The sequence below is a fragment of the Dasypus novemcinctus genome, chromosome 9, assembly GCF_030445035.2.
Source record: "Dasypus novemcinctus isolate mDasNov1 chromosome 9, mDasNov1.1.hap2, whole genome shotgun sequence".
Taxonomy (NCBI): Eukaryota; Metazoa; Chordata; class Mammalia; order Cingulata; family Dasypodidae; genus Dasypus; species Dasypus novemcinctus.
The window spans coordinates 67,742,871-67,763,979 of NC_080681.1; the positions used below are offsets into that span (position 1 = coordinate 67,742,871).

At 36.8% G+C, this 21,109-nt stretch overlaps 1 protein-coding gene across 4 annotated transcripts in view; it reads left to right on the forward strand.

Moving 5' to 3' along the window:
- The window catches only part of DOCK7 (dedicator of cytokinesis 7), a 319,752-nt gene that overhangs the window by 297,679 nt on the left and 964 nt on the right, over nt 1–21,109 (forward strand). For all 4 annotated transcript variants that reach the window (XM_058303469.2, XM_058303470.2, XM_058303471.2 and 1 more), the window contains one exon: nt 19,090–19,257. In XM_058303469.2, the coding sequence (XP_058159452.1) occupies nt 19,090–19,257 (168 nt within the window). The remainder of the gene's footprint in view (nt 1–19,089; nt 19,258–21,109) is intronic.

Genomic DNA, 21,109 nt, shown 5'->3' on the forward strand with positions numbered 1-21,109 from the left:
AGGACTCAGCATATAGTCATACTCACAGTTATATTTTATATAGTGAAAAGACATGAAACAAAATCAGCAGAGTAAAGGTGCTTGGGGTAAGGTTGGGAGGAAACAAGCTTCCAACAGTCCTCTCCCAGTGCAGTTACACAAGATACTATTGATTCCACCAGCAGTGAGTTGTGATAACACAAGTAAAATGTCTACCAGGGAAGCTCCTTAGACAATCAGTGCTCAAGGATTTTTTATTAGGGACCAGTTTCATAAGCACCCTCTGCTACCAACTACCAAAACTTCAGACTCCCAGGAAGAAAGCAGGTGTTCAGTATGAACCATATTTATATAAACAGTTTAGGCATAGTGAGCCCCTCTTACCAGTTGTGAGAATGATAGGAACCCTTCCAAAATCCAAATTTCCAGATACCACCTAAGGGCCAACCTTGTAGACAGATCTTTCTTAGCATAACAGTCTCAGTCCTGCTATGTTAACATTTTTCTGCACAGTGGAAAAATTTCTAAACTAGAAATTTGACACATAATATTTGGCACATAATAGATGTTCAATAAATATTAAATTTTTGAACAATGGGGAATATTGTCATTTATCAACTTGCTATTCTTGTTTTACTAGCAAAAGAGGGAACAATTAATTCTGCTTGGCGATGTCAGGGATTATTTCACACAAGGATTACATTTGATGTGGCCCTTGGAATCTATTTTATTTTGTAGGGCTGCTATGTCAAATACCACATAATGGATTATCTTAAAAATAACAGGAATTTCTTATCTTACTGTTTTGTAGGCTAAACAGTCCAACATCAAGATATTGGCAGGGCTTAGTGTCTCCCAGTGTATGTAGCGTTCTAACCTCTTCTCTCACATTGGCTTCTCTTTCTTCATGTGTCTGCTCCTATGGTTTTCACTGACTTCTGCCTTCTACTTCCATATCCACTTTCCTTTGTTTATAAGAACTTCAGGCATGCCAGATTAAGGCCCCCTCATTCAGTTTGGTCACACCTTAACTAATAACAACATAGTCAAAGGTCCTATTTACAAATGGGTTCTTACCCACCAGAACATGGATTGAGATTTGAACATGTCTTATGTGGGGGTCATGATTCAGTCCCCAACAGGAATGAGGGAAAATGGTATATCGGATAAAAAGAACAGCATGAACAAACTTCAGAATCACTTCTGGGAATGGTGAGTAATCTAGTGAATCTGAAAACATGGCATGTATGAAGACAAGTAGTGAAAAAAAGACTGCAAAAGTAGAAAGGGCCTTGCATTCCATTGAATAAATGACTTGTTAATTGGGTAACAAAGCAGCATTAGAACCAAAGTCATAAATCAGTCTTTTACTCCCTAGACATTATGGTTTCACTTACTAATCAATCATTGAATAGATTTATTAAGGGCAGGAATTATTTCATTTTGTGTCAGTTTTGTGTGTGTTTTCTTCTAAAATTTTTTTTTTTGTTATAGCAGTTGTAGGTTTATTGAAAAAACATATAGAAAGTATCCTCTCTCCACCCCCACCCCCACAGTTTTCCTTATTACTAACATTTTGCATTAGTGTGGTACTTTTATTATAGTAATATATAACAAAATTATTTTATTTTATTAAATAATAAGATTATATTATTAACTATAGATCATAGTTTACATTGTGGTTTATCTTTATTGTATAGTCTATGGGGTTTTAAAAAATTTTTATTCTAGTACCATATATACATATACATATAAAAGTTCTCATTTTAACCATTTTTAAGAATGCAATTCAGTGGTGTTAATTATTTTCACAATGTTAATGCTACCATCACTACCATCCATTACCACAATGTTTATCACCCCAAACAGGAACTCTGTACCAATTAAGCAATAATTCCCCATTCCCTTTCCCCAATCCCTGCCACTAATAACCTGTATTCTAATTTCTGACTAAATTTGCATATTCTTATTTCATATACATGAGATCAGACAGTGTTTTTCATTTTGTGTCTCAACATGTCTTAAGGGTTCCTAGAAGTAGAATTAGGGTCATATGATAATTCTATGTTTGATTTTTTGAGGAATTGCCAAACTCTTATACACAGTGGCTGCATCATTTGACATTCCCATCAACAAAGTACAGCAAAGATTCCAATTTCTCGGCATCCTCACCAGCTGCTGTTATTTTTTTTTTTTATTTTTAGTAATGATGATCCTTTGGATATGAAATGGTATCTTATTATGGTTTTGATTTGCATTTCCTTAATAGCTAATGATATTATCTTTTCATGTGCTTATTAGCCATTTGTGTATCTTTTTTTGAAGAAATGTCTATTGAAGTCCTTTGCACATTTATTGATTAGGTTGTTTGCCATTTTTGTTGTTGAGTTATAGGAATTCTTTATATATTGTGAATACTAGTCCCTTATCAAATACATGATTTGCAAATATTTTTCCATTCTATACGTTTTCTTTTCACCTTCTTGATAATGTCCTCTGATGCAGAAAAGTTTTTAATTTTGATCAAATCCAATTTATCTCACTTTTTTGGTTGCTTATGTTTTTAGGGTCCTGTTAAGAATCTATTGCAAAATAAAAGGTCCTGAATATTTTCCCCTGTTTTCTGCTAAGAGCTTTATGGTTTTAGCTCTTATATTTAGGTGATTGATCCACACTGAGTTAATTTTTGTGTATGGTTTGAAGTGGAGGTCCAATTTCATTCTCTTGCATGTGAATATCCAGTTTTTCCAGCACCATTTGTTGAAGAAACTGTTTTTCCATTGAGTGAACTTGGCACGCTTATAAAAAATCAATTGGCCATGGATTACAGGTTTATTTCTGTTCTACTAATTCTGTTCTGTTAGTCTATATATCTGCCATAATGCCAGTTCCACACTGTTGATTATTGTAGCTTTGTAGTAACTAGTTTTGAAATTGAGACTTTTGAGTTCCCCAACCTTGTTTTTTTTGTTTTTGTTTGCTTGTTTTTTATTTTCAAGATTATTTTGGCTCTTTGGCACCCGTTGAAATTCTATGTGAATTTGAGAAACAGCTTTTCTTTTGGCCAAAAGTATAGCAGAATTTTGATAGGGAATACAATGAATCTAACTATCATTTTAGCTAGTATTGACATCTTTACAATATTGTCTTCCAGTCCACATGAACATTGGATATCTTTACATTTTTTTTTTTTTAGATTTATTTTATATATTTCTCTCCCCTTACCCCTCCCCCCACTGTTGTCTGCTCTCTGTGTCCACTCGCTGTGTGTTCTTCTGCAACTGTGTCTCTTTGTTGTGTCATCTTGCTGCGTCAGCTCTCCATGTGTGTGGCACCACTCCTGGGCAGGCTGCGCTTTTTTTGCACGGGGCGGCTCTCCTTGCAGGGCTCACTCCTTTATGTGGGGCTTCTCTATACAGGGGTGCCCCTGCATGGCACGGCACTTCTTGCACCTGGCAGCACTGCGTGTGGGCCAGTTCACCACACAGGTCAGGAAGCCCTGGGGATTGAACCCTGGACCCTCCATATGGTAGGCAGATGCTCTATCAGTTGAGCCACATCTGCTTCCCCATTTATTTCTTATTTAATTTCATTCACTAATGTTTTGTAGTTTTGACTGTACAAATCTATCACATCCTTGGTCAATTTATTCCTAAATATCTTATTCTTTCAGATGCTATTATAAATGGAATTGGTTGTTTGTTTGTTTACTTGGTTTTTTTTACTTTTGAAGCAGTTTTATTGAGATATATTTGCATATCATACATTCTCCCAAAGTGTATAGTATAATCACAGTTAGTATAATCACAGTGTTGTGCCTTCGTTACCATAAAAATTTCTAGAAAAATTTCATTACTCCAAAAAGAAAAACTCCATACCTCTTAGCAGTCACCTCTCAATCCCTCTATCATTCTCCAGCCCTACATAACCACGAATCTAATGTCGTCTTTATAAATTTTTAATTTTTTTTTATTACATTCAGAAAATATGAGGTCCCCATATACCCCCCACCCCCCTCACCCTACTCCTCCCCCCATAGCAACAATCTCCTCCATCATCATGAGACATTCATTGCATTTGGTGAATACATCTCTGAGCACCGCTGCACCTCATGGTCAATGGTCCACATCATAGCCCACACTCTCCTATGTTCCATCCAGTGGGCCATAGGAGGACACACAATGTCTGGTAATTGTCCCTGCAGCACCACCCAGGACAACTCCAAGTCCCGAAAACCCCTCCATATCTCTTCCTCCCATTCCTTACACCCAGCAGCCACCATGGCCACTTTCTCCACACCAATGCCACACGTTCTTTGATTACTAATCACAATAGTTCATGAATAGAATATCAGTAAGTCCATTCTAATCCATATTCTATTCCTCCATCCTATGAACCTTGGAATGGTTGTGTCCACTCCACATCTATATCAAGGGGGTGCTTAGATTCCACCTGGATGCTGGATGCAATCCTCCTGCTTTCAGTTGTAGCTACTCTTGGCTCCATGATGTGGTGGTTGACTTTCTTCAACTCCATGTTGGATGAGTGGGGTAAGTCCAATAAACCAGAGTGTAGGAGCTGAAGACTGTTGAGGCTCAGGGCCTGGCTATCATATGGTCAGTCCAGAGATTCAGATCCTCTGGGTATATATTAAACCCCAGCACCAACTACAGTTCTGGTAAACATAACAGGAGAGGCTTGTGAGAAAAGATCACATCTGAGTCCAGCTCCATCACACAGAAACACAAACTCCAAAGAAGGGCCAACTGACATGGCATTGAACTCCATCTGCCATGACCATAGAACCTGTGGGTCTCTGTAGCCCTCAGAAGAACCAGTACCTGGGGTTGTATCTACTTTATCTGTCTCTGGGACTCTGCTGAGGTATGCATAAGGGCAACCCCTCTGATAACCTCCCGGCTCTTTTTTGGAGACTTATAGCCATATAAACTCATTTGTCCTTTCCATTTCCCCCTTGATTCAGGTCAAAAAGCATTTTTAACTCCTGGTATTATATGTAAACTGAGATATTCTGCTGGTCCAAGTTGACCCTTATATTCAAGGTCATTTTCTAGTTAAATCATCAGCTGGTACTTGGTAGTAATCCCTTGGCACCAGGGAGGCTCATCCCCAGGAGTCATGTCCCATGCTGAGGGGAAGGCAACACATTTACATGCTGAGTTTGGCTTCGAGACTGGCCACATTTGAGCAACACGGAGGTTGCTTCTAGGCACCCTGCAGCTCTAGGCCTTGTTCTTATTTCAGGTGCACAGGCTCACAAGCATATTCATTAGTATCAAGGGCTCATTGTTGGACCTTCATTCTTTCTTGGTCTTTGCCGTTGCACTTGGGGGATTGTTGCTGTTCCTTTAGTCACTGTGATAGAGCTCCCCTGGCTAGGAACTCAGCACTCCCTCAGTTGTTGTTTTTGATTGTATCCACTATGAAAATATCCACACATTTTTATGTACCCTGGATATATGCCCTATAGAACTCCCTGCCAACCATGTGTCCCCTGTCAGTAACATCCTACACCAGTATTCCTCTGCTGCCATTGTTGAACCTCTCTGAGATCCAAAACTTCCTGAAAAGTGAAGCCCAATATATTGCGAGGTTCCCTTATTAGTAAAATGGAATATAACAATGAGTTTAAAGGTTAGATATAGAATTCATATTAACATGGAAAAATTAAGGTAAAAATAAATTGAGGTATCAAAAAATTTAGAAATGCAAAAGCTTTTTTTTTTAATGTTTTGCCTTCCATCACTGCAATAAGTGTTGCCCTGTATGCAGATTGGCAAGGCAGCTACATCCGTCTTTTCCTCAGTGTCTACGTCCTATCTTTTTCTTTTCTTTTTTCTAATTATTAAGCTTATGTTCACAAGAGTTTTAGATCACAGTAATTCATATATACAATATACAGTACTCTCACATATCCAACATAAAACCTTTTCCCTTCCACAGCAATAATCTTTTTACATATTCATACTATATTTACTGAAACTGATGTACAGATATTGAGACAATAGCTTTCAAACAAGGTAACATTTGTGTTTACATTGTGATTTATATTTTAGACTATACAGTTTTCTAAATTTTCAGTTATCTTATGTTTTACATTATGATTTGCATTTTAGCCTACCAGCCCCTACATATTTTTGGTGTAATTTTACGTCTTATATCCATCCTTGCGTACTCTTGTGAAACACTTCAATTGCCCACACAGTTACATTGGTTCCATCTATTCAATACCTCTTTCCTCCTCCCCTTAGGGCCCACAGTGACAGTCAATCTTCATTGCTTGAAGGGCCGTGTTCAAGATACTTGCAATAGTGTTGAGGGCTTTATACGCTTAACTGCCCTAATGCCCTGGGGGCCACCATTTCTCTTGAGAGATACAGTTCCCTCTATTTGATGGCATCAGTCCTCCCCAGGATGTGGGCATACCTTCACTCATTATATGGGTCTCTATCCAATGATATAACCCACTATGGCAAAATGAGCATTCACATATTCCCTAGGAGCCAGTCCTGTATCAGATTATCCCCTTTGAGCATCTTAAACAGGTAACTTTCCTTATTATATTTTTGAAAAAGTTTTCTCAGCATTATACTCTCAACCAAATACCTGACAATCTCCTATGATTGTATGTTGCCCCATACTCCCCCCAATTTCTTGGGCAGTATTACCCATCCTCCCATCCCTAGCCTCCCTTGAGCCCGCAAAGCCCCACCCAAAGGTAACCCTATGCCCCCATTTTATCCCTTCCTTGTACAAATACTTACCTCCAGCTTATCATAGATTTCACCCATGAAGGTGTCAGCTTACATCCTTCCTCTACCCCCTGATTTCCTGTAAGCCTATCCTGCAGTCTCTGGCTCTCTGAGGAAGCTTGGTTTACTTATTTCATATCATTGAGGTCATGTAGTATTTGTCCTTCAATGCCTGGGTTACTTCACTCAACATATGGTTCTCAAGATTCATCCATGTTATCACGTGTTTTTTAGTATATTTGTTAAAGCCAAGTAGTATTCCATTGTATATATATACCACATTTTATGTATCCATTCATCTGTTGTTGGGCATTTGGGTTGATTCCAACTTTTGGCAATAGTGAACAGTGCTGCTATGAACATTGGTGTGCATATATTGGTTTGTGTCTTTGTTTTCAGTTCTACTGGGTATATACCCAGTAGTGGAATTGCTGGGTCATATGGCAAATCTATGGTTAGTTTTTTGAGAAACCACCAGACTGTCCTCCAGAATGGTTGGATCCTTCTGCATTCCCACCAGCAGTGGATGAGTGTTCCCATTCCTCCACATCCTCTCCAACATTTGTAGTCTTTTGTTTTTTTCATAGCTGCCAATCTTATGGGAGTAAGATGGTATCTCATTGTAGTTTTGATTGCATTTCCCTGATAGCTAGAGATTTGGAGCCTTTTTTTCATGTGCATTTTAGCCATTTGTATTTCTTCTTTGGAGAAGTGTCTGTTTAAATCTTTTTTCCCATTTTTTAAATGGGTTGTTTATCTTTTTATTTTCAAGATATAGGAGTTCTTTATATATGCAAGGTATAAGTCTCCTATCAGAAATATGGTTACCAAATATTTTCTCCCATTGTGTAGGCTCTCTTTTCACTTTCTTGACAAACTCCTTTGAGGTGCAGAAGGCTTTAATTTTGAGGAGATCCCATTTATCTATTTGTTCTTTTGCTGCTCATGCTTTTGGTGTTAAGTTCATGAAGCCATTTCCTATTACCAGGTCTTGTATATGTTCCCTACACTGCTTTCCAAAGTCTTTATGGTCTTGGCTCTTATATTTAGGTCTTTGATCCATCTTGAGTTGATTTTTGTATAAGGTGTGAGATGGCAATCCTCTTTCATTCTTTTACATATGGATATCCAGTTCTCCAGGAACCATTTGTTGAATAGGCCATTCTCTCCCATTTGAGAGGGTTTGGTGGCGCTATCGAATATTATATGACTATATATATGAGGATCTATATCAGAACTCTCAGTTCGGTTCCATTGGTCTGTGTGTCTCTCCTTGTGCCAATACCATACTGTTTTCACTACTGTAGCTTTGTAGTATGTTTTGAAGTCAGGTAGTGTGAATCCTCCAATCTCATTTTTCTTTTTTAAAAATGTCTTTTTTAAATATGGCTATTTGGGGCCTCTTTCCTTTCCAAATAAATTTCATATCTAATTTTTCTAGTCCCTTAAAGAATGCTGTGTTGATTTTTATTGGGATTGCATTGAATGTATAGGTCAATTTTGGTAGTATAGACATCTTAATAATATTTAGTCTTCCTGCCCATGAACAGGGAATATTCTTCCATTTATTTAGGTCTTCTTTGATTTCCTTGAACAGTCTTGTGTAGTTTTCTGTGTATAAGTTTTTTACATCTTTAAATTTATTCGTAGGTATTTGATTTTTTTATTTACTATTGTAAATGGTATTTGTTTCTTGATTTCCTCCTGAGCTTGCTCATTATTGGTGTACAGAAATGCTACTGATTTTGCGCATTGATCTTATAACCTGCAACTTTACTAAACTCATTTATAAGTTCTAGAAGGTTTGTTGTAGACCTCTCAGGGTTTTCTATGTATAGGATCATGTCATCTGCAGATAATGAAATTTTGACTTCTTCCTTTCCAATTTTGAATGCCTTTTTTATCTGGTTCTTGCCTCAGTGCTCAAGCAAGTACTTCTAAGACAATGTTAAATAGAAGGGGAGAGATTGGGCATCCTTGTCTTGGTCCTGATCTTAGAGGGAAGGAGTTTAGGATTTCACCATTGTAAATGATGTTGGCTGTGGGTGTTTCATATATACTCTTTATCATGTTCAGAAAATTGCCTTCTATTCCAGTCTTTTGCGGTGTTTTTATCAAGAAAGGGAGCTGTATTTTGTCAAATGATTTTTCTGCATCTGTAGATAGAATCATGTGATTTTTTCCCCTTCAATATGTTTATATGGTGTATTACATTGATTGATTTTCTTATGTTGAACCATCCTTGCATACTCAGAATGAATCCCACTTGGTCATGGTGTATAATTCATTTAATGTGTTGTTGAATACGGTTAGTAAGTATTTTGTTGAGGATTTTTACGTCTAGGTTCATTAGAGAAATTGGTTTGTAATTTTCCTTTCTTGTGGTATCTTTGTTTGGCTTTGGTACTAGGGTAATGTTGGCATCATAGAATGAGTTAGGTAATGTTCCTTCTGTTTGGATTTTTTGGAAGAGTTTCAGCAGGATTGGTGTTCTTTCCAGAATGTTTTGTAGAATTCACCTGTGAAGCCATCTGGGCTCTTCTTAGATGGGAGGTTTTTAATGACTGATTCTATCTCTTTACTTGTGATTGGTTTGTTGAGATCATCAATTTCTTCTTTCATCAATATAGGCTGCTTATGTGTTTCTAGGAATTTGTCCATTTCCTCTGAATTGTCATTTTTGTTGGAATATAATTTTTCAAAGTATCCTCTTATGATAGTCTTTATTTCTGTGGGGTCACTGGTGATATCTCCTTTCTCATTTCTTATTTTGTGTATTTGCATCTTCTCTCTTTTTTTCTTTGTTAGTCTCGCTAAGGGTTTGTCAATTTTATTGATCTTCTCAAAGAATCAGCTCTTGGTCTTGTTTATCTTTTCAAGTGCTTTCTTATTTTCTATTTCATTTAGGTCTGCTCTTCTCTTTGTTATTTCTTTTTTTCTTCTTCCTGTGGGGTTACTTGCTGTTTTTTTACTAATTCCTCCAAATGCGCAGTTCTTCAGTTTTTGCTCTTCTTTTTTGATGTATGAATTTATGGCTACAAATTTCCCTCTCAGTACTCCTTTTGCTGCATCCCATAAGTTTTGGTATGTTGTGTTATCATTATCATTAGTTTCAAGGTAGCTATTAATTTCTTTTGAGATTTCCTCTTTGACTCACTGTTTTTCTAAGAGTGTGCTGTTTAATTTCCATATCTTGGTGTGAAATCTGGGCCTCTGGCCCTTGCAGATTTCCAGCTTCACTCCACCATGGTCAAGGATATTATTTTGTATGATTTTGATGTTTCTGAATTCATTAAGCCTTTCTTTGTGGCCTAGCATATGGTCTATTTTGGAGAATGATTCATGTGCACTTGAGAAAAATGTGTATCCTGTTGTATTTGGATGTAATGATCTGTATATGTCTATTAGATCCAGCTCCTCTAATATACTGTTCAAATATTTTGTTTCTTTAGTGGGTGTCTTTTGAGGTGTTCTGTCCAAAGTTGATAGTGGTGTATTAAAATCTTACACTATAATTGTAGAGGCATCTATTCTTTCACTTAGCTTTTCCAGTGTTTGCCTCATGTATTTGAAGGCACCCTTGTTAGGAGCATAAATATTTATGATTGTTCTTTCTTCTTGAGAGACTGTCCCTTTCACTAATATGTAGTATCCTTCTTTGTCTCTCACAATTGTTTCACATTTAAAGTCTATTTTGTCTGATACTAATATAGCTACTCCTGCCTTTTTTTGGTTATTGTTTGCTTGTAAGATTGTTTTCCAACCATTAACTTTCAACCTCCATGAATCCCTGGGTCTAAGATGTGTTTCTTGTAGACAGCATATAGATGGGTCATATTTCCTTATCCAGTCTCCCAGTCTGACTCTTTTGATAGGTGAGTTTAATCCATTGACATTCAGTGTTATTACTTTCAGGGAATTATTTATGTTAGCCATATTTTGATTGGACTTGCGTTTGTCATATTTTGTTTGTTTGTTTCCTTCTCTTTTTGTCTTTTTTGTTGCTCTTACACTCTCCTCCAACTCCGCCTCTCCTGCTTTTTCCTTTCTTCCTGCAGAACTCCTTTTAGTATTTCTTTAAGGGCAGGGTTCTTGTTGGCATACTCTTTCAACTTCTGTTTATCTGTGAATATTTTGAACTCTCCATCATTTCTGAATGCTATTTTAGCTGGGTAAAGTATTCTTGGTTGGAAATTTTTTTCTTTTAGTACCTTGACTATATCATACCACTGCCTTCTTGCCTCCCTGGTTTCAGGTGAGAAATCAGCACTTAATCTTATGGAGCTTCCCTTGTGTGTGATGGTTTTCTTTTCTCTTGCTGCTTTTAGAATTTTCTCTTTGTCTTGAGCATTGGATAATTTGACAAGTATATGTCTTGGGGTGGGCCTGTTGGGATTTATGATGTTTGGGGTGCGTTGTCCTTCCTGGACATGTACATCCATCTCTCTCAGTAGATTTGGGAAGTTTTCAGCCCTTATTTCCTGCAACACCCCTTCTGTCCCCTTTCCCTTTTCTTCTGCTTCTGAGATGCCTATAATACATATTTTTGTGTGTTTTGCATTGTCATTCAGGTCCCTAAATCCTAGCTGGATTTTTTCTATCTTTTTATTGATCAATTCTACTATCTGTTTGATTTCAGATGTACTGTCTTCCACGTCACTAATTTTCTCCTCTGCCTCTTCTAATCTGCTGCTATTTGCTAAGACTGTATTTTTGATTTCTTGAACTGTGTTCATTCCCATCATATCTGTTATCTTTTTGCATATGTCTGCAATTTCCTCTCCAAGTGTTTTCTTCATATTGTTAATCTCTTTCTTTACTTCATTAAGTTGGTCTCTAATATATGTTTTGAGATCTTTTTTACTTGTCCTATGTTCTGCTCCCCTTCCTGGTTTTTAGTTTGTTCATTGGATTCAGCCATGTTTTGCTGATTATTGGTTTGGTTTGTACTTTTTTGTTGCTGTCTGGTCATCATTTTATTTTGATGGGTTTAATCAGTTCCTTAGCTTCTTTGTCTAGTCTTGGGGATTAATTAGTTGTTGTTCTTGCATAAGTGTTATGTCTTCTCTTTGTCACTTTGTTCTTCTTACTCTAATTTCTTGTTGCTGGCCAAGTTCACTTTGAAGGAAAATATTAGGGCCAGGGAAAGGAAAATGTGTAACAAAAGAAAATGTGTAAAGTAGTATTGGTAATAAATGTTAACAGAGCAACAGTGTGAGTTCTGGGAGAATGGATATTAGACCCATGTAAGTTTTGTAGAGTTATAGCAGTAAGTAGAGTGCCTATAATGAGATAATCAACTGAATATGGGGAGGAATATAGTATGAATTAAAAAGCCAGTGTTTTCATGAGAGAGGGAAAGAGAAAAGAAAGACAATAATATCAAGAGTGGATAAAAGAGAAAAAACAGAACAAAGGTACTAGAAATTAAAAGTTAGACAATTTAGGGGCCAAAGAAAGGGAGGTGGAATGTAAGAGAGACAGTAGATGATGTAGTATAGCAAGATGTGAGGGAAAGGGGATAATGTAGGTGGCCAAAATCAATTCACACAGAAATGAGGAAATGGAGGATGAGGAAACAGCAAATGTGAAGCACTCCCTGCAGCACCTATTATATAAATAAAATAAAATAAGAAGAAAAAGAGAGAGAAAAAAAAGAGAGAGAGAGAAGAAAAAAGGGGGTGGGCAAAGAAAGGGGGGGGGGAACAAGCAAGAAAAAGAAGAACAAAAACCTAAATAAATGAAAAAGGACCTTGGGGGACAAAATGGGAGAAAAGACCAGGAGATAATGCAATATTAGCACCCAAGACAATAAAAAAGAAAAGAAAAAAGAAGAAAAAGAACACAAACGCCGAGGGCTAAGATAATCAAGGACCTCAGATGGACCTCAGGGCATGGTGGATTCAGGGATGGGAATTCTGTGATATTGCAGCCTCAAAGTGTGTGAGTCTCTGGAGTGTGGGCCACCAGGATTTAGGGGACACACACCTGGGAACCACACATCCGGTTAACAGGGAGCCTGGGAGCACCGCAGCGCAACACAGCCTTCAGGGTTCCCCGCAGCTGGGCACCAGCCCTAGGGGGAGGGGTCACGTCTGCAAACTCTGACCTCCATGTCAGAAACTCAAAATTCCACCTCTCATAAGAATCTCTCTGTCACTGTCTCACCAAATCAACTTTCAGACACCTCCTGCCCTGCAAGCCCCCAAAGCAGCCTGTTGGGAGCACCGCTACACTATATACAGTTTAGGGACCGCTGCAGATGGGCCGCCAGCCCTAGGGGGAGGGGCTCTAGGCAGAAGTTCTGACCTTCGTGTCAGAAATCCAAAATTCCACCTCTCGCAAGAATCTCCTCCTTCACTGTCTCACCAAATCAACTTCCAGACACCTCCCACCCTGCAAGCCCCCAAAGCAGCCCGGTCAGGGCTTGGGAACTCCCCAGCACAGCAAAGCCTCCTGGAATCGCCGCTGCCAGCCCAGGGGGAAGGGTCCCACACACAGCCCCGATCTCTGTGAAAGAGACCCAAAATTCTACCTCTTACAAGAATCTCCTCTGTCACTGTCCCACTAAATTGACGTCCAGACACCTCCTGCCCTGCAAACACCCGAAACAGCCTGGTCCAGCAGGACTCCAACCCTACTCAGCCGCTTCTTTGCTGGAGAGATTATAAAGTGCACTCACTTAGACGCCATCTTGCCCCGCCTCCCCGTCTTTATAAATTAATTTATATTTACATTGGAATTATTTTCTCGATTTCCTTTTCAGATTGTTTGTTGCTGGTATATAAAAACAACTGGTTTTTGTATCTTGATCTTGTACCAGCATCTTTGCTGAATTCATAGCAAATTATTAGTTCTAGTAGCTTTTTTTGTAGATTGTTTAGGATTTTCTACATAAAGGATCATGTCATCTGCAAATGGAGATAGTTTGGCCTTCTGTTCCAATATGAATGCCTTTTATTTATCTCACCTAATTGCTCTGTCTAGAACTTCCAGTACAATGTTAAATAGCAGTAGTGAAAGCCAGCATCCTTAGCTTGTCAACTCTAGTCTTTTACTGTTGCATATGATATATCTGTGCTTTTCATATGTGCCCTGTATTATATTTAAGAAGGTCCCTTCTATTCCTAGTTTCTGGTTTTTACTGAGAAAGCATGCTAGATTTTGTCAAATGCCTTTCCTGCACCAGTTGAGGTGATTATGTGGATTTTTTCCTTCATTGTATCATTTTAGCTACTACATTGATTTGATTTTCTTGTGTTGAACTACCCTTGCATTCCTGTCAGAAATCCCACTGGTCATGGTCTATAATCCTTTTAATGTGCTGTTGGATTCCGTTTTCTAATATTGTGTTGAGGGTTTTTACATTTGTATTCATAAGGGATATTGGCCTATAACTTTCTTTTCTTCTGTTATCTTTCTTAAGATTTTGTGTTAGTATAATGCTGGGGGATTATCTAGTGAAACCATCTTGTCCCTGACTTTCCTTTATGGGAAATTTTTGATTACAGAATCAATCTCTTTACTTGTAGTTGTCTGTTAAAATTTTCTATTTAATTTATGTCAGTTTAGGTAATTTGTGTGTTTTTAGGAATTTGGCCATTTCATCTAAGTTATTTTATTTGTTGGTGTACAGTTGATCATAATATTGTTTTTATAATTCTTTATATTCCTGTATGGTTGGTAGTAATGTTCCCCCTTTCATTCCTGATTTTAATTATATGCATCTTCTCTTTTTATTTCTTTGTCACACTAGCTAAAGTTTTCACAATTTTATTGATCTTTTCAAAGAACCAACATTTGATTTTGTTGATTTCTTTCTGGCTTATCCTCCATTTCACTTATCTCTGCTTTAATTTTTATTTCCTAATTTCTGCTCACTGAGATCAGTTTGTTCCTCCACTCATAATTGCTTAAAGTGTGAAGTTAGGTTATTGATTTGAGATCTTTCTTCTCTTTTAATGTAGGCATTTACAGGTATAAATTTCCATCTGTGGAATTGAAATGTCTTTGCTGTATCCCATAAGCTTTGATATGTTGCTTTTTGTTTTCATTGGTCTAATGTAGGCTCTACTTTCCCTTATTTCTTCTTGACCCATTTGTCATTTCCACATATTTGGAGAGTTTCCAGTTTTCCTTTTGTTACTGATTTGTCACTTCATTCTGTTATGTTCAGAGAAGATGTTTTGCTGATTTTAAGCTTTTTAAATTTATTGAAACTGTTTATGGTCTATCCTGGAGAGTGATCCATATGTACTTGAGAAGAATGTGCATTCTGCTCTTCTTGGATGAAGTGTACTATATATGTCTGTTAGGTCTAATTGGACCCCTACTTCAACTCCTTAATTGAATCTTCTATTTCCTTATTGATCGTCTGACTAAATGTCTTATCCATTATTAAAAAATGGTACAGGGAAGTCTCCTGCTATATTTGTAGAACCATGTTTCTCCCTTCAATTCTGTCATGTTTACTTCATATACCGAATTTTGGGGCTGTGTCATTAGGTGCATATATGTTGATAATTGTTACATCTTCTTGATGAATTGATCCTTCCATCAATATATAATGCCCTTCTTTGTCCCTTGTAAGTTTTTTACTTATACTCTATATTATCTTATATTAGTATAGTTCTACCCTAGCTCTCTTTCAGTTACTTTTGGCATGGAATATTTTTTCAATCCTTTCACTTTCAATCTATTTTGTGTCTTTGGATTTTAGGTGAATCTCCTATAGACAGCATATAGTTAGGTCATGTTTGTTCGTTTGTTTTTTAATCCATTCTGCCAATCTCTGTCTTTTGACTGAAGAGCTTAATGCTTTTACATTTAAAGTATTTTACTATTTTGAAAGACCTACTTCTGCCATTTTGCTATTTTATCTGTTTTGTTTTTACCCTCAGTTTTTCCGTTAATGCCTGTTTCCATGTTTATTTGTTTTTGGACTTTTTTTTTTTTTTTTTTTGTATTTTACTATTTTGAGTCCCTTCTCATTTCTTTATGAATTTTCATTGTTTTTACCATGGAGTCAAAATTTGCCATCCTGTGTATGTCACTGTTACAAGGTGGTGGAAATGTAGAGAAGCATGGGAAAAATACAGTTAATGTAACCTATGGACTGTAGTTAACAGCAATAATGTAATATTCTTGCATCAATGCCAAAGATGTATTACTGTGTTAATTTTATATAGGGGTATGGAAAAAATACGCAAAGAATATATATGAACCATAGTTAGTGGTAATAATCTGATGATATTCTCATAATCTGTAACAAATGTTCCACAATGGTGTGGTATGTTGGTGAAGGGTTGTTGTATGGGGATTCTACACATGTGCATGATTGTTTTGTAAGTTCACAACCTCTGTAATAAAAGTATATTTTTTAAAATTTACCATCCTAAATCTGTAACAGTGGTATTTGATTTGATACCAACATATCTTCAAAAGCATATAAATATACTGTTTCTATACCCCTTTGTCCCCCACCTTTTAAAAATACTTGTTACAAATTATATCATTGTATATTTTATGTGAAAAAGTGTACTCTCCTCCCTCTGGAATCTGGGACCAGGGATCTACACTTCAGAATGCAAGCTGTCACTGTGCTAAGCCAGAGATGGGATAGGGTTACCACTAGTAAAAGTGCAACAAGGCTCTCCTGCCATTTTAAAATGGACTTTTTCTTGATTCAGTGTTTGCCATGTGCCTGTTAGCTTTTGACTATTTCCCAGGTTTATGAGATATTGGTTCTGCCAGTTTGTTTTTTAGTGTTTCTGCATGGGGCATGAGATTTTGAAAATTTTTATTTCATCATCTTTTAATGTCAATCCCTGCAGCTTTTGGGTTTTTTTAAGATTTATTTTCTTTCTCCTCTTCCCCCACTCCCCCTGTTGTCAGCTCTCTCTGTCCATTCACTGTGTGTTCTTCTGTGTCTGCTTGTATTCTCATTAGGCAGCTCCGGGAACCAATCCTGGGACCTTCTGGAATGGGAGAGAGGCAATTACTCCCTTGTGCCACTTTAGCTCCCCTGTTCTGCTATGTCTTCTTATTTTCTCTCCTCTGTCCCTTGTTGTATCATCTTGCCGCACCAGCTCTCCGTGTCGGCCGGCACTCCTGCGAGGGTCAGCTTTTACTTGCACGAAGCAGCATTGCCATGCAGTGTGGCTTTCCTGCATGGGCCGGCACTCCGTATGGGCCAGCTCACCACATAAGCCAGCTTGCCCTCACCAGGACGCCCTGGGCATCGAATCTGGACCTCCTATATGGTCGACAGGAACCCAGTTAGTTGAGCCACATCCGTTTCCCTAGATTTTTTAATAGTTATTTTCCATTAGGTTAAGGAAGTTCCCACCTATTTATACTCATGGTAAGAACTTTGATCACAAGTTTTTTAATTTATAAAAATGTTTTTTTCTCTATCTCCTCTAGCTTTTACTATGATGGGTTACATTTATTTTGTTAATCCAACTTTTCTTTTTTTTTCCAGGAATAAATAACTTGTCATGGTGTGTGTGTGTGTTTAATATATTGAAAGCAGTTTCTTGTTTTGTTTAGTTTTGCAACAATTTTAATAAGATTGAAATATTTTCTTCTCTTACAGTCCCCATTTGGTTTGGATATCCCAGTCTTGAAAAATAAGTTGGGAACTTTCTCAGGGTTTGTTTTTTCACATATATTCCAGAATAGTTTTTTTAAATATATTCTGGAAAACTTGTGTTACATTGGGATTGGAATATTTTGTAGACGTTGGGTAGAGATGTAGCATAAGTGGTTGAGCACCTCCTTCCCATGTACAAGGTTCCAGGTTCAATCCCCAGTACCTCCTAAAAACAAACAAATGAAAATCCAGCTCTCATTGGGAAACAGCTATAGCTCAGTGGTTGAGCACCTGCTTCCCATGTACAAGGTCCTGTGGGTTCAATCCCATATAACTCCCTTTAAAAAAGTGTTTCATAGACCTTGCATGTTGGTGAAGGTTTGTGTGTGTGTGTGTGTGTGTAAAGAGATTTGTGAATTTTTTGGTAGAATTTAGTGGTTTTAGGCTTCTTTTTTTTCTTGAGTTCTAGTCAATTATATTTATCTAGAAAAGTATAATTTTAGATTTATATTAAATTGTACACAGTATCCTCTATCTTTTGAAATCTCAGAATTTTTTAGCGTATGTCCCATTTTTTATTTCCTTTAGTCTAGGGGTTCTCAACAAAGGGTCCATGAGCTTGAATTGAAATTCAGAAAAACATACTTATGGGGACATGTTGGTGTGGTGTGATATATTTATTAAATAACAGTGTAGTATAGACTTAGTAAGAGCTCTGTGGTTTCTGTGGAACAAAAAAGGTTAAGAATCCCTGCTTTAGTCAATTTTTACACTTGCTTTCATTTAATCTTGCTAAATTAGGTTAGGTTCGTCTGTTTTATCAGTTTTTTCTAAGAACCACCTTTCATATTTCTTAATACTCATATTTTAAAATTAATTTATGTATTCTTTCCTTATACTTTGAGTTTGTTATTTTTAAGTTGCTGAGCTCTTTATTTTTAGCCTACCTTAGGTTATACATATTTCTCCAAGTATCACTTGAAGTGCATCCCATAAGTATTGATATGTATATATTGATTTTTTGGTTTAAAACATCTTTTCCTTATTTATCTACTAAGGTTCAGATATTTTTCTTAAAAAAGTCAAAGAAGGAATTGTTATCAAGATCCATTCATTTAAAAAGCATGTATTTGAGCACAGACAATTCATTATGTCTGATGCTATTGGTACTACATAGATTATAATTACATTCCTTTAAAAAGCTTCTAGTCTAGTTATGATATGGGGGAAAAGGGCTTCAGATTTAACAGTAAAATTTGTATATAATTTGCAAATTAAATGAAAACCAGAAGTGAAATGTTTCTAAGATTTTTTTTTAAGATTCCCTCCTCCCCTTATGGCTTGTTTTGCTGTCTTCTCTGTGTGCATTCACTGTGCATTGTTTTGTGTCTGCTCGTCTCCCTTTGTTGCATCATCTTGCTGCACCATCTTTCCGCAGGGTGCAGGCCGTCAGCTCTCTGTGGGGCATGGGCCAGCTTGCCTTCACAAGGAGGCCCTGAGATGCGAACCCAGGACCTCCCATATGGTAGATGGGAGCCCAGTCGATTGAGCCACAGCCACTTCCCAGTTTCTGAGATTTTTAAGAAACTCAATAGAACATCTACCCGCTAAGTAAACCAAAAACAAGAGGAAATTTAACATTCAACCAAAAAATTGAATTCTCTCATTGTGGTGATGTTTATAGATATCTCTGCACTCCCAAACCACGCCAGAAAAAAATGTTTTGATAACACTTTTTCCTAGGTGTGAGGATGCCTTGAGAAAAAATAAGAGCTTAATTGGGCCAGATCAAAAGGAATATCAAAGGGAACTGGAGAGAAACTATCATCGCCTTAAAGAGGCCCTACAGCCTCTGATAAACAGAAAGATCCCTCAGTTATATAAGGCAGTATTGCCTGTCACCTGCCACAGGTATGCTTATTTTCCTATTATTTTAGAGATCTTTTTAAAAATGAAATCTGCTTGTTTTAGGGGTTAATTGGTATTTTCTTGTATCATTTCTAATTATTACTTAAGATTCAGTACATGTCCCCTTAAACCTAATAAGTTCTACTGATAGCAGCCTTTTATCATCTATATGTTAATTAGCCTACAAGTTAAGTCAATTCTGTCCTTAATTGGAGAATCATGTTGTTAAGCATACATACTAACCGGGATATCACACATACTAAATCTAGACTCCTAAAACCATTCCTTTTAATGTCATGGTAATTTTGTGGATGATTTTACTAGAATTTTTTGGAAGCCAAGCATTCATTTCCCCCAGCCATGACAGAAGAGAGTATTCAGAATGTTCTTCTAGATTTTTATTGAAGCAGGCAATCCCAATGAGTATCAAGAAGGCATCATTATTTTTCTTTCTACATGTGACAAATCAGAAATATTGAAATAACTAGGAATTGTCTGCAATTAAATCCTAATTTACTTGAGCAGGTAACTAATTTTTTTATATTTCTCATCTGTATAAATGAGATGATAATACTTACCTTGAAGGGGTTGTTGTGGTGATTAAATTACATTACAGATGTAAAGTTCTTAGGATAGTGTCTAACATTTTACTTCTTAGCACCTTAATTCTGGTAAAAGTGTGATAGCTGCTAAATTAAACTGTCTTTATTTTATTTTGAAATTCAATTATACATACAGCTATCAAATTATTTTGGTACCAATATTTTGTCATCCTTTTAATTAAAAATAGTAAAGCTGTGAAGTTGAAATATATGGATAAATTAGTATTTGGAAGGACTTTGATGTCATTTACATCAAAACAGGCTGTAGCTACATGGTTATACTCTCCTGCAAAATAGTTAAGTTTGCTAATTAAACATCTGGAAATTGCCTTTGATTATGCTTATTTAGCTGATCGCTTTTGAGGAGAAAAGAAAAAGTGTTTAGGAAGTGTGGTTGAAATAGTTTCAACTGAGATGTAAAAATTTTGGGTAAATGAACTTCCTCATGATTGCTCAATTCTGATATAGAAGGGACTACAATTTAAAATTGGCAATGAAATTCTTAGTCTACCTCGTTTGAGATATGTATTCAATTTCAATTTCAAATTTCCCATGTTACTTCTTGTTCTCTCCTAAAGCATTTGAATGCAAAGGAAGCTTAAGTTAGAGGTGTGTGAATTTGGCTGCAGAGACACCCTAGAAGATGGAAAGTTACCTATTAAAATTCCCAATGGGAGGAAACACTTTTTGCTTTTCCCGTACTTAAGTCTTTTTGGAAGATCTTCTTTCTTGCTGCTTCCATTTCCCTATCCCAGTCTTAACCTCACCTTACTGGGTCAAAGGAACTTGAAGTAGTCAGGCTGTTTCCTAATCCTAGTCTCCCTTCTTCACATCTCTCCCAACTCCTTTCATGGAAATGCTCTATTCTTTTTATCTGAATGACTTTCCCTTTCACCATATCTTGAGTTTTGCCTTCCTCTAATGATCTATTTTATAATCAGTTCTCCAAGCTTAAGTTCTTAATATGTGCAGGGAATTTAAGAATTTAGAAAAGTCTTCAAGATTTTTTTTTTTCCCCTGGAACCAAACAAGCAAGCTTTGAGATTCAAAGCTAAACATGATCTCTATACCTTGGCCCTCCCTCTCTTTCCTTGAAATATTAAATCTAGTGACTTAAACTTAACGGCAAGAAAGGTAAGCAAAGAAAAACCAGCTTAAGGTATTTCAAATATTATCCCCTTCACACTTAAGTCTCAGAATTTAGAAAATAAAAATTTCTTATAATTGGAATTTTTCATTTTGCTGGTTTACAA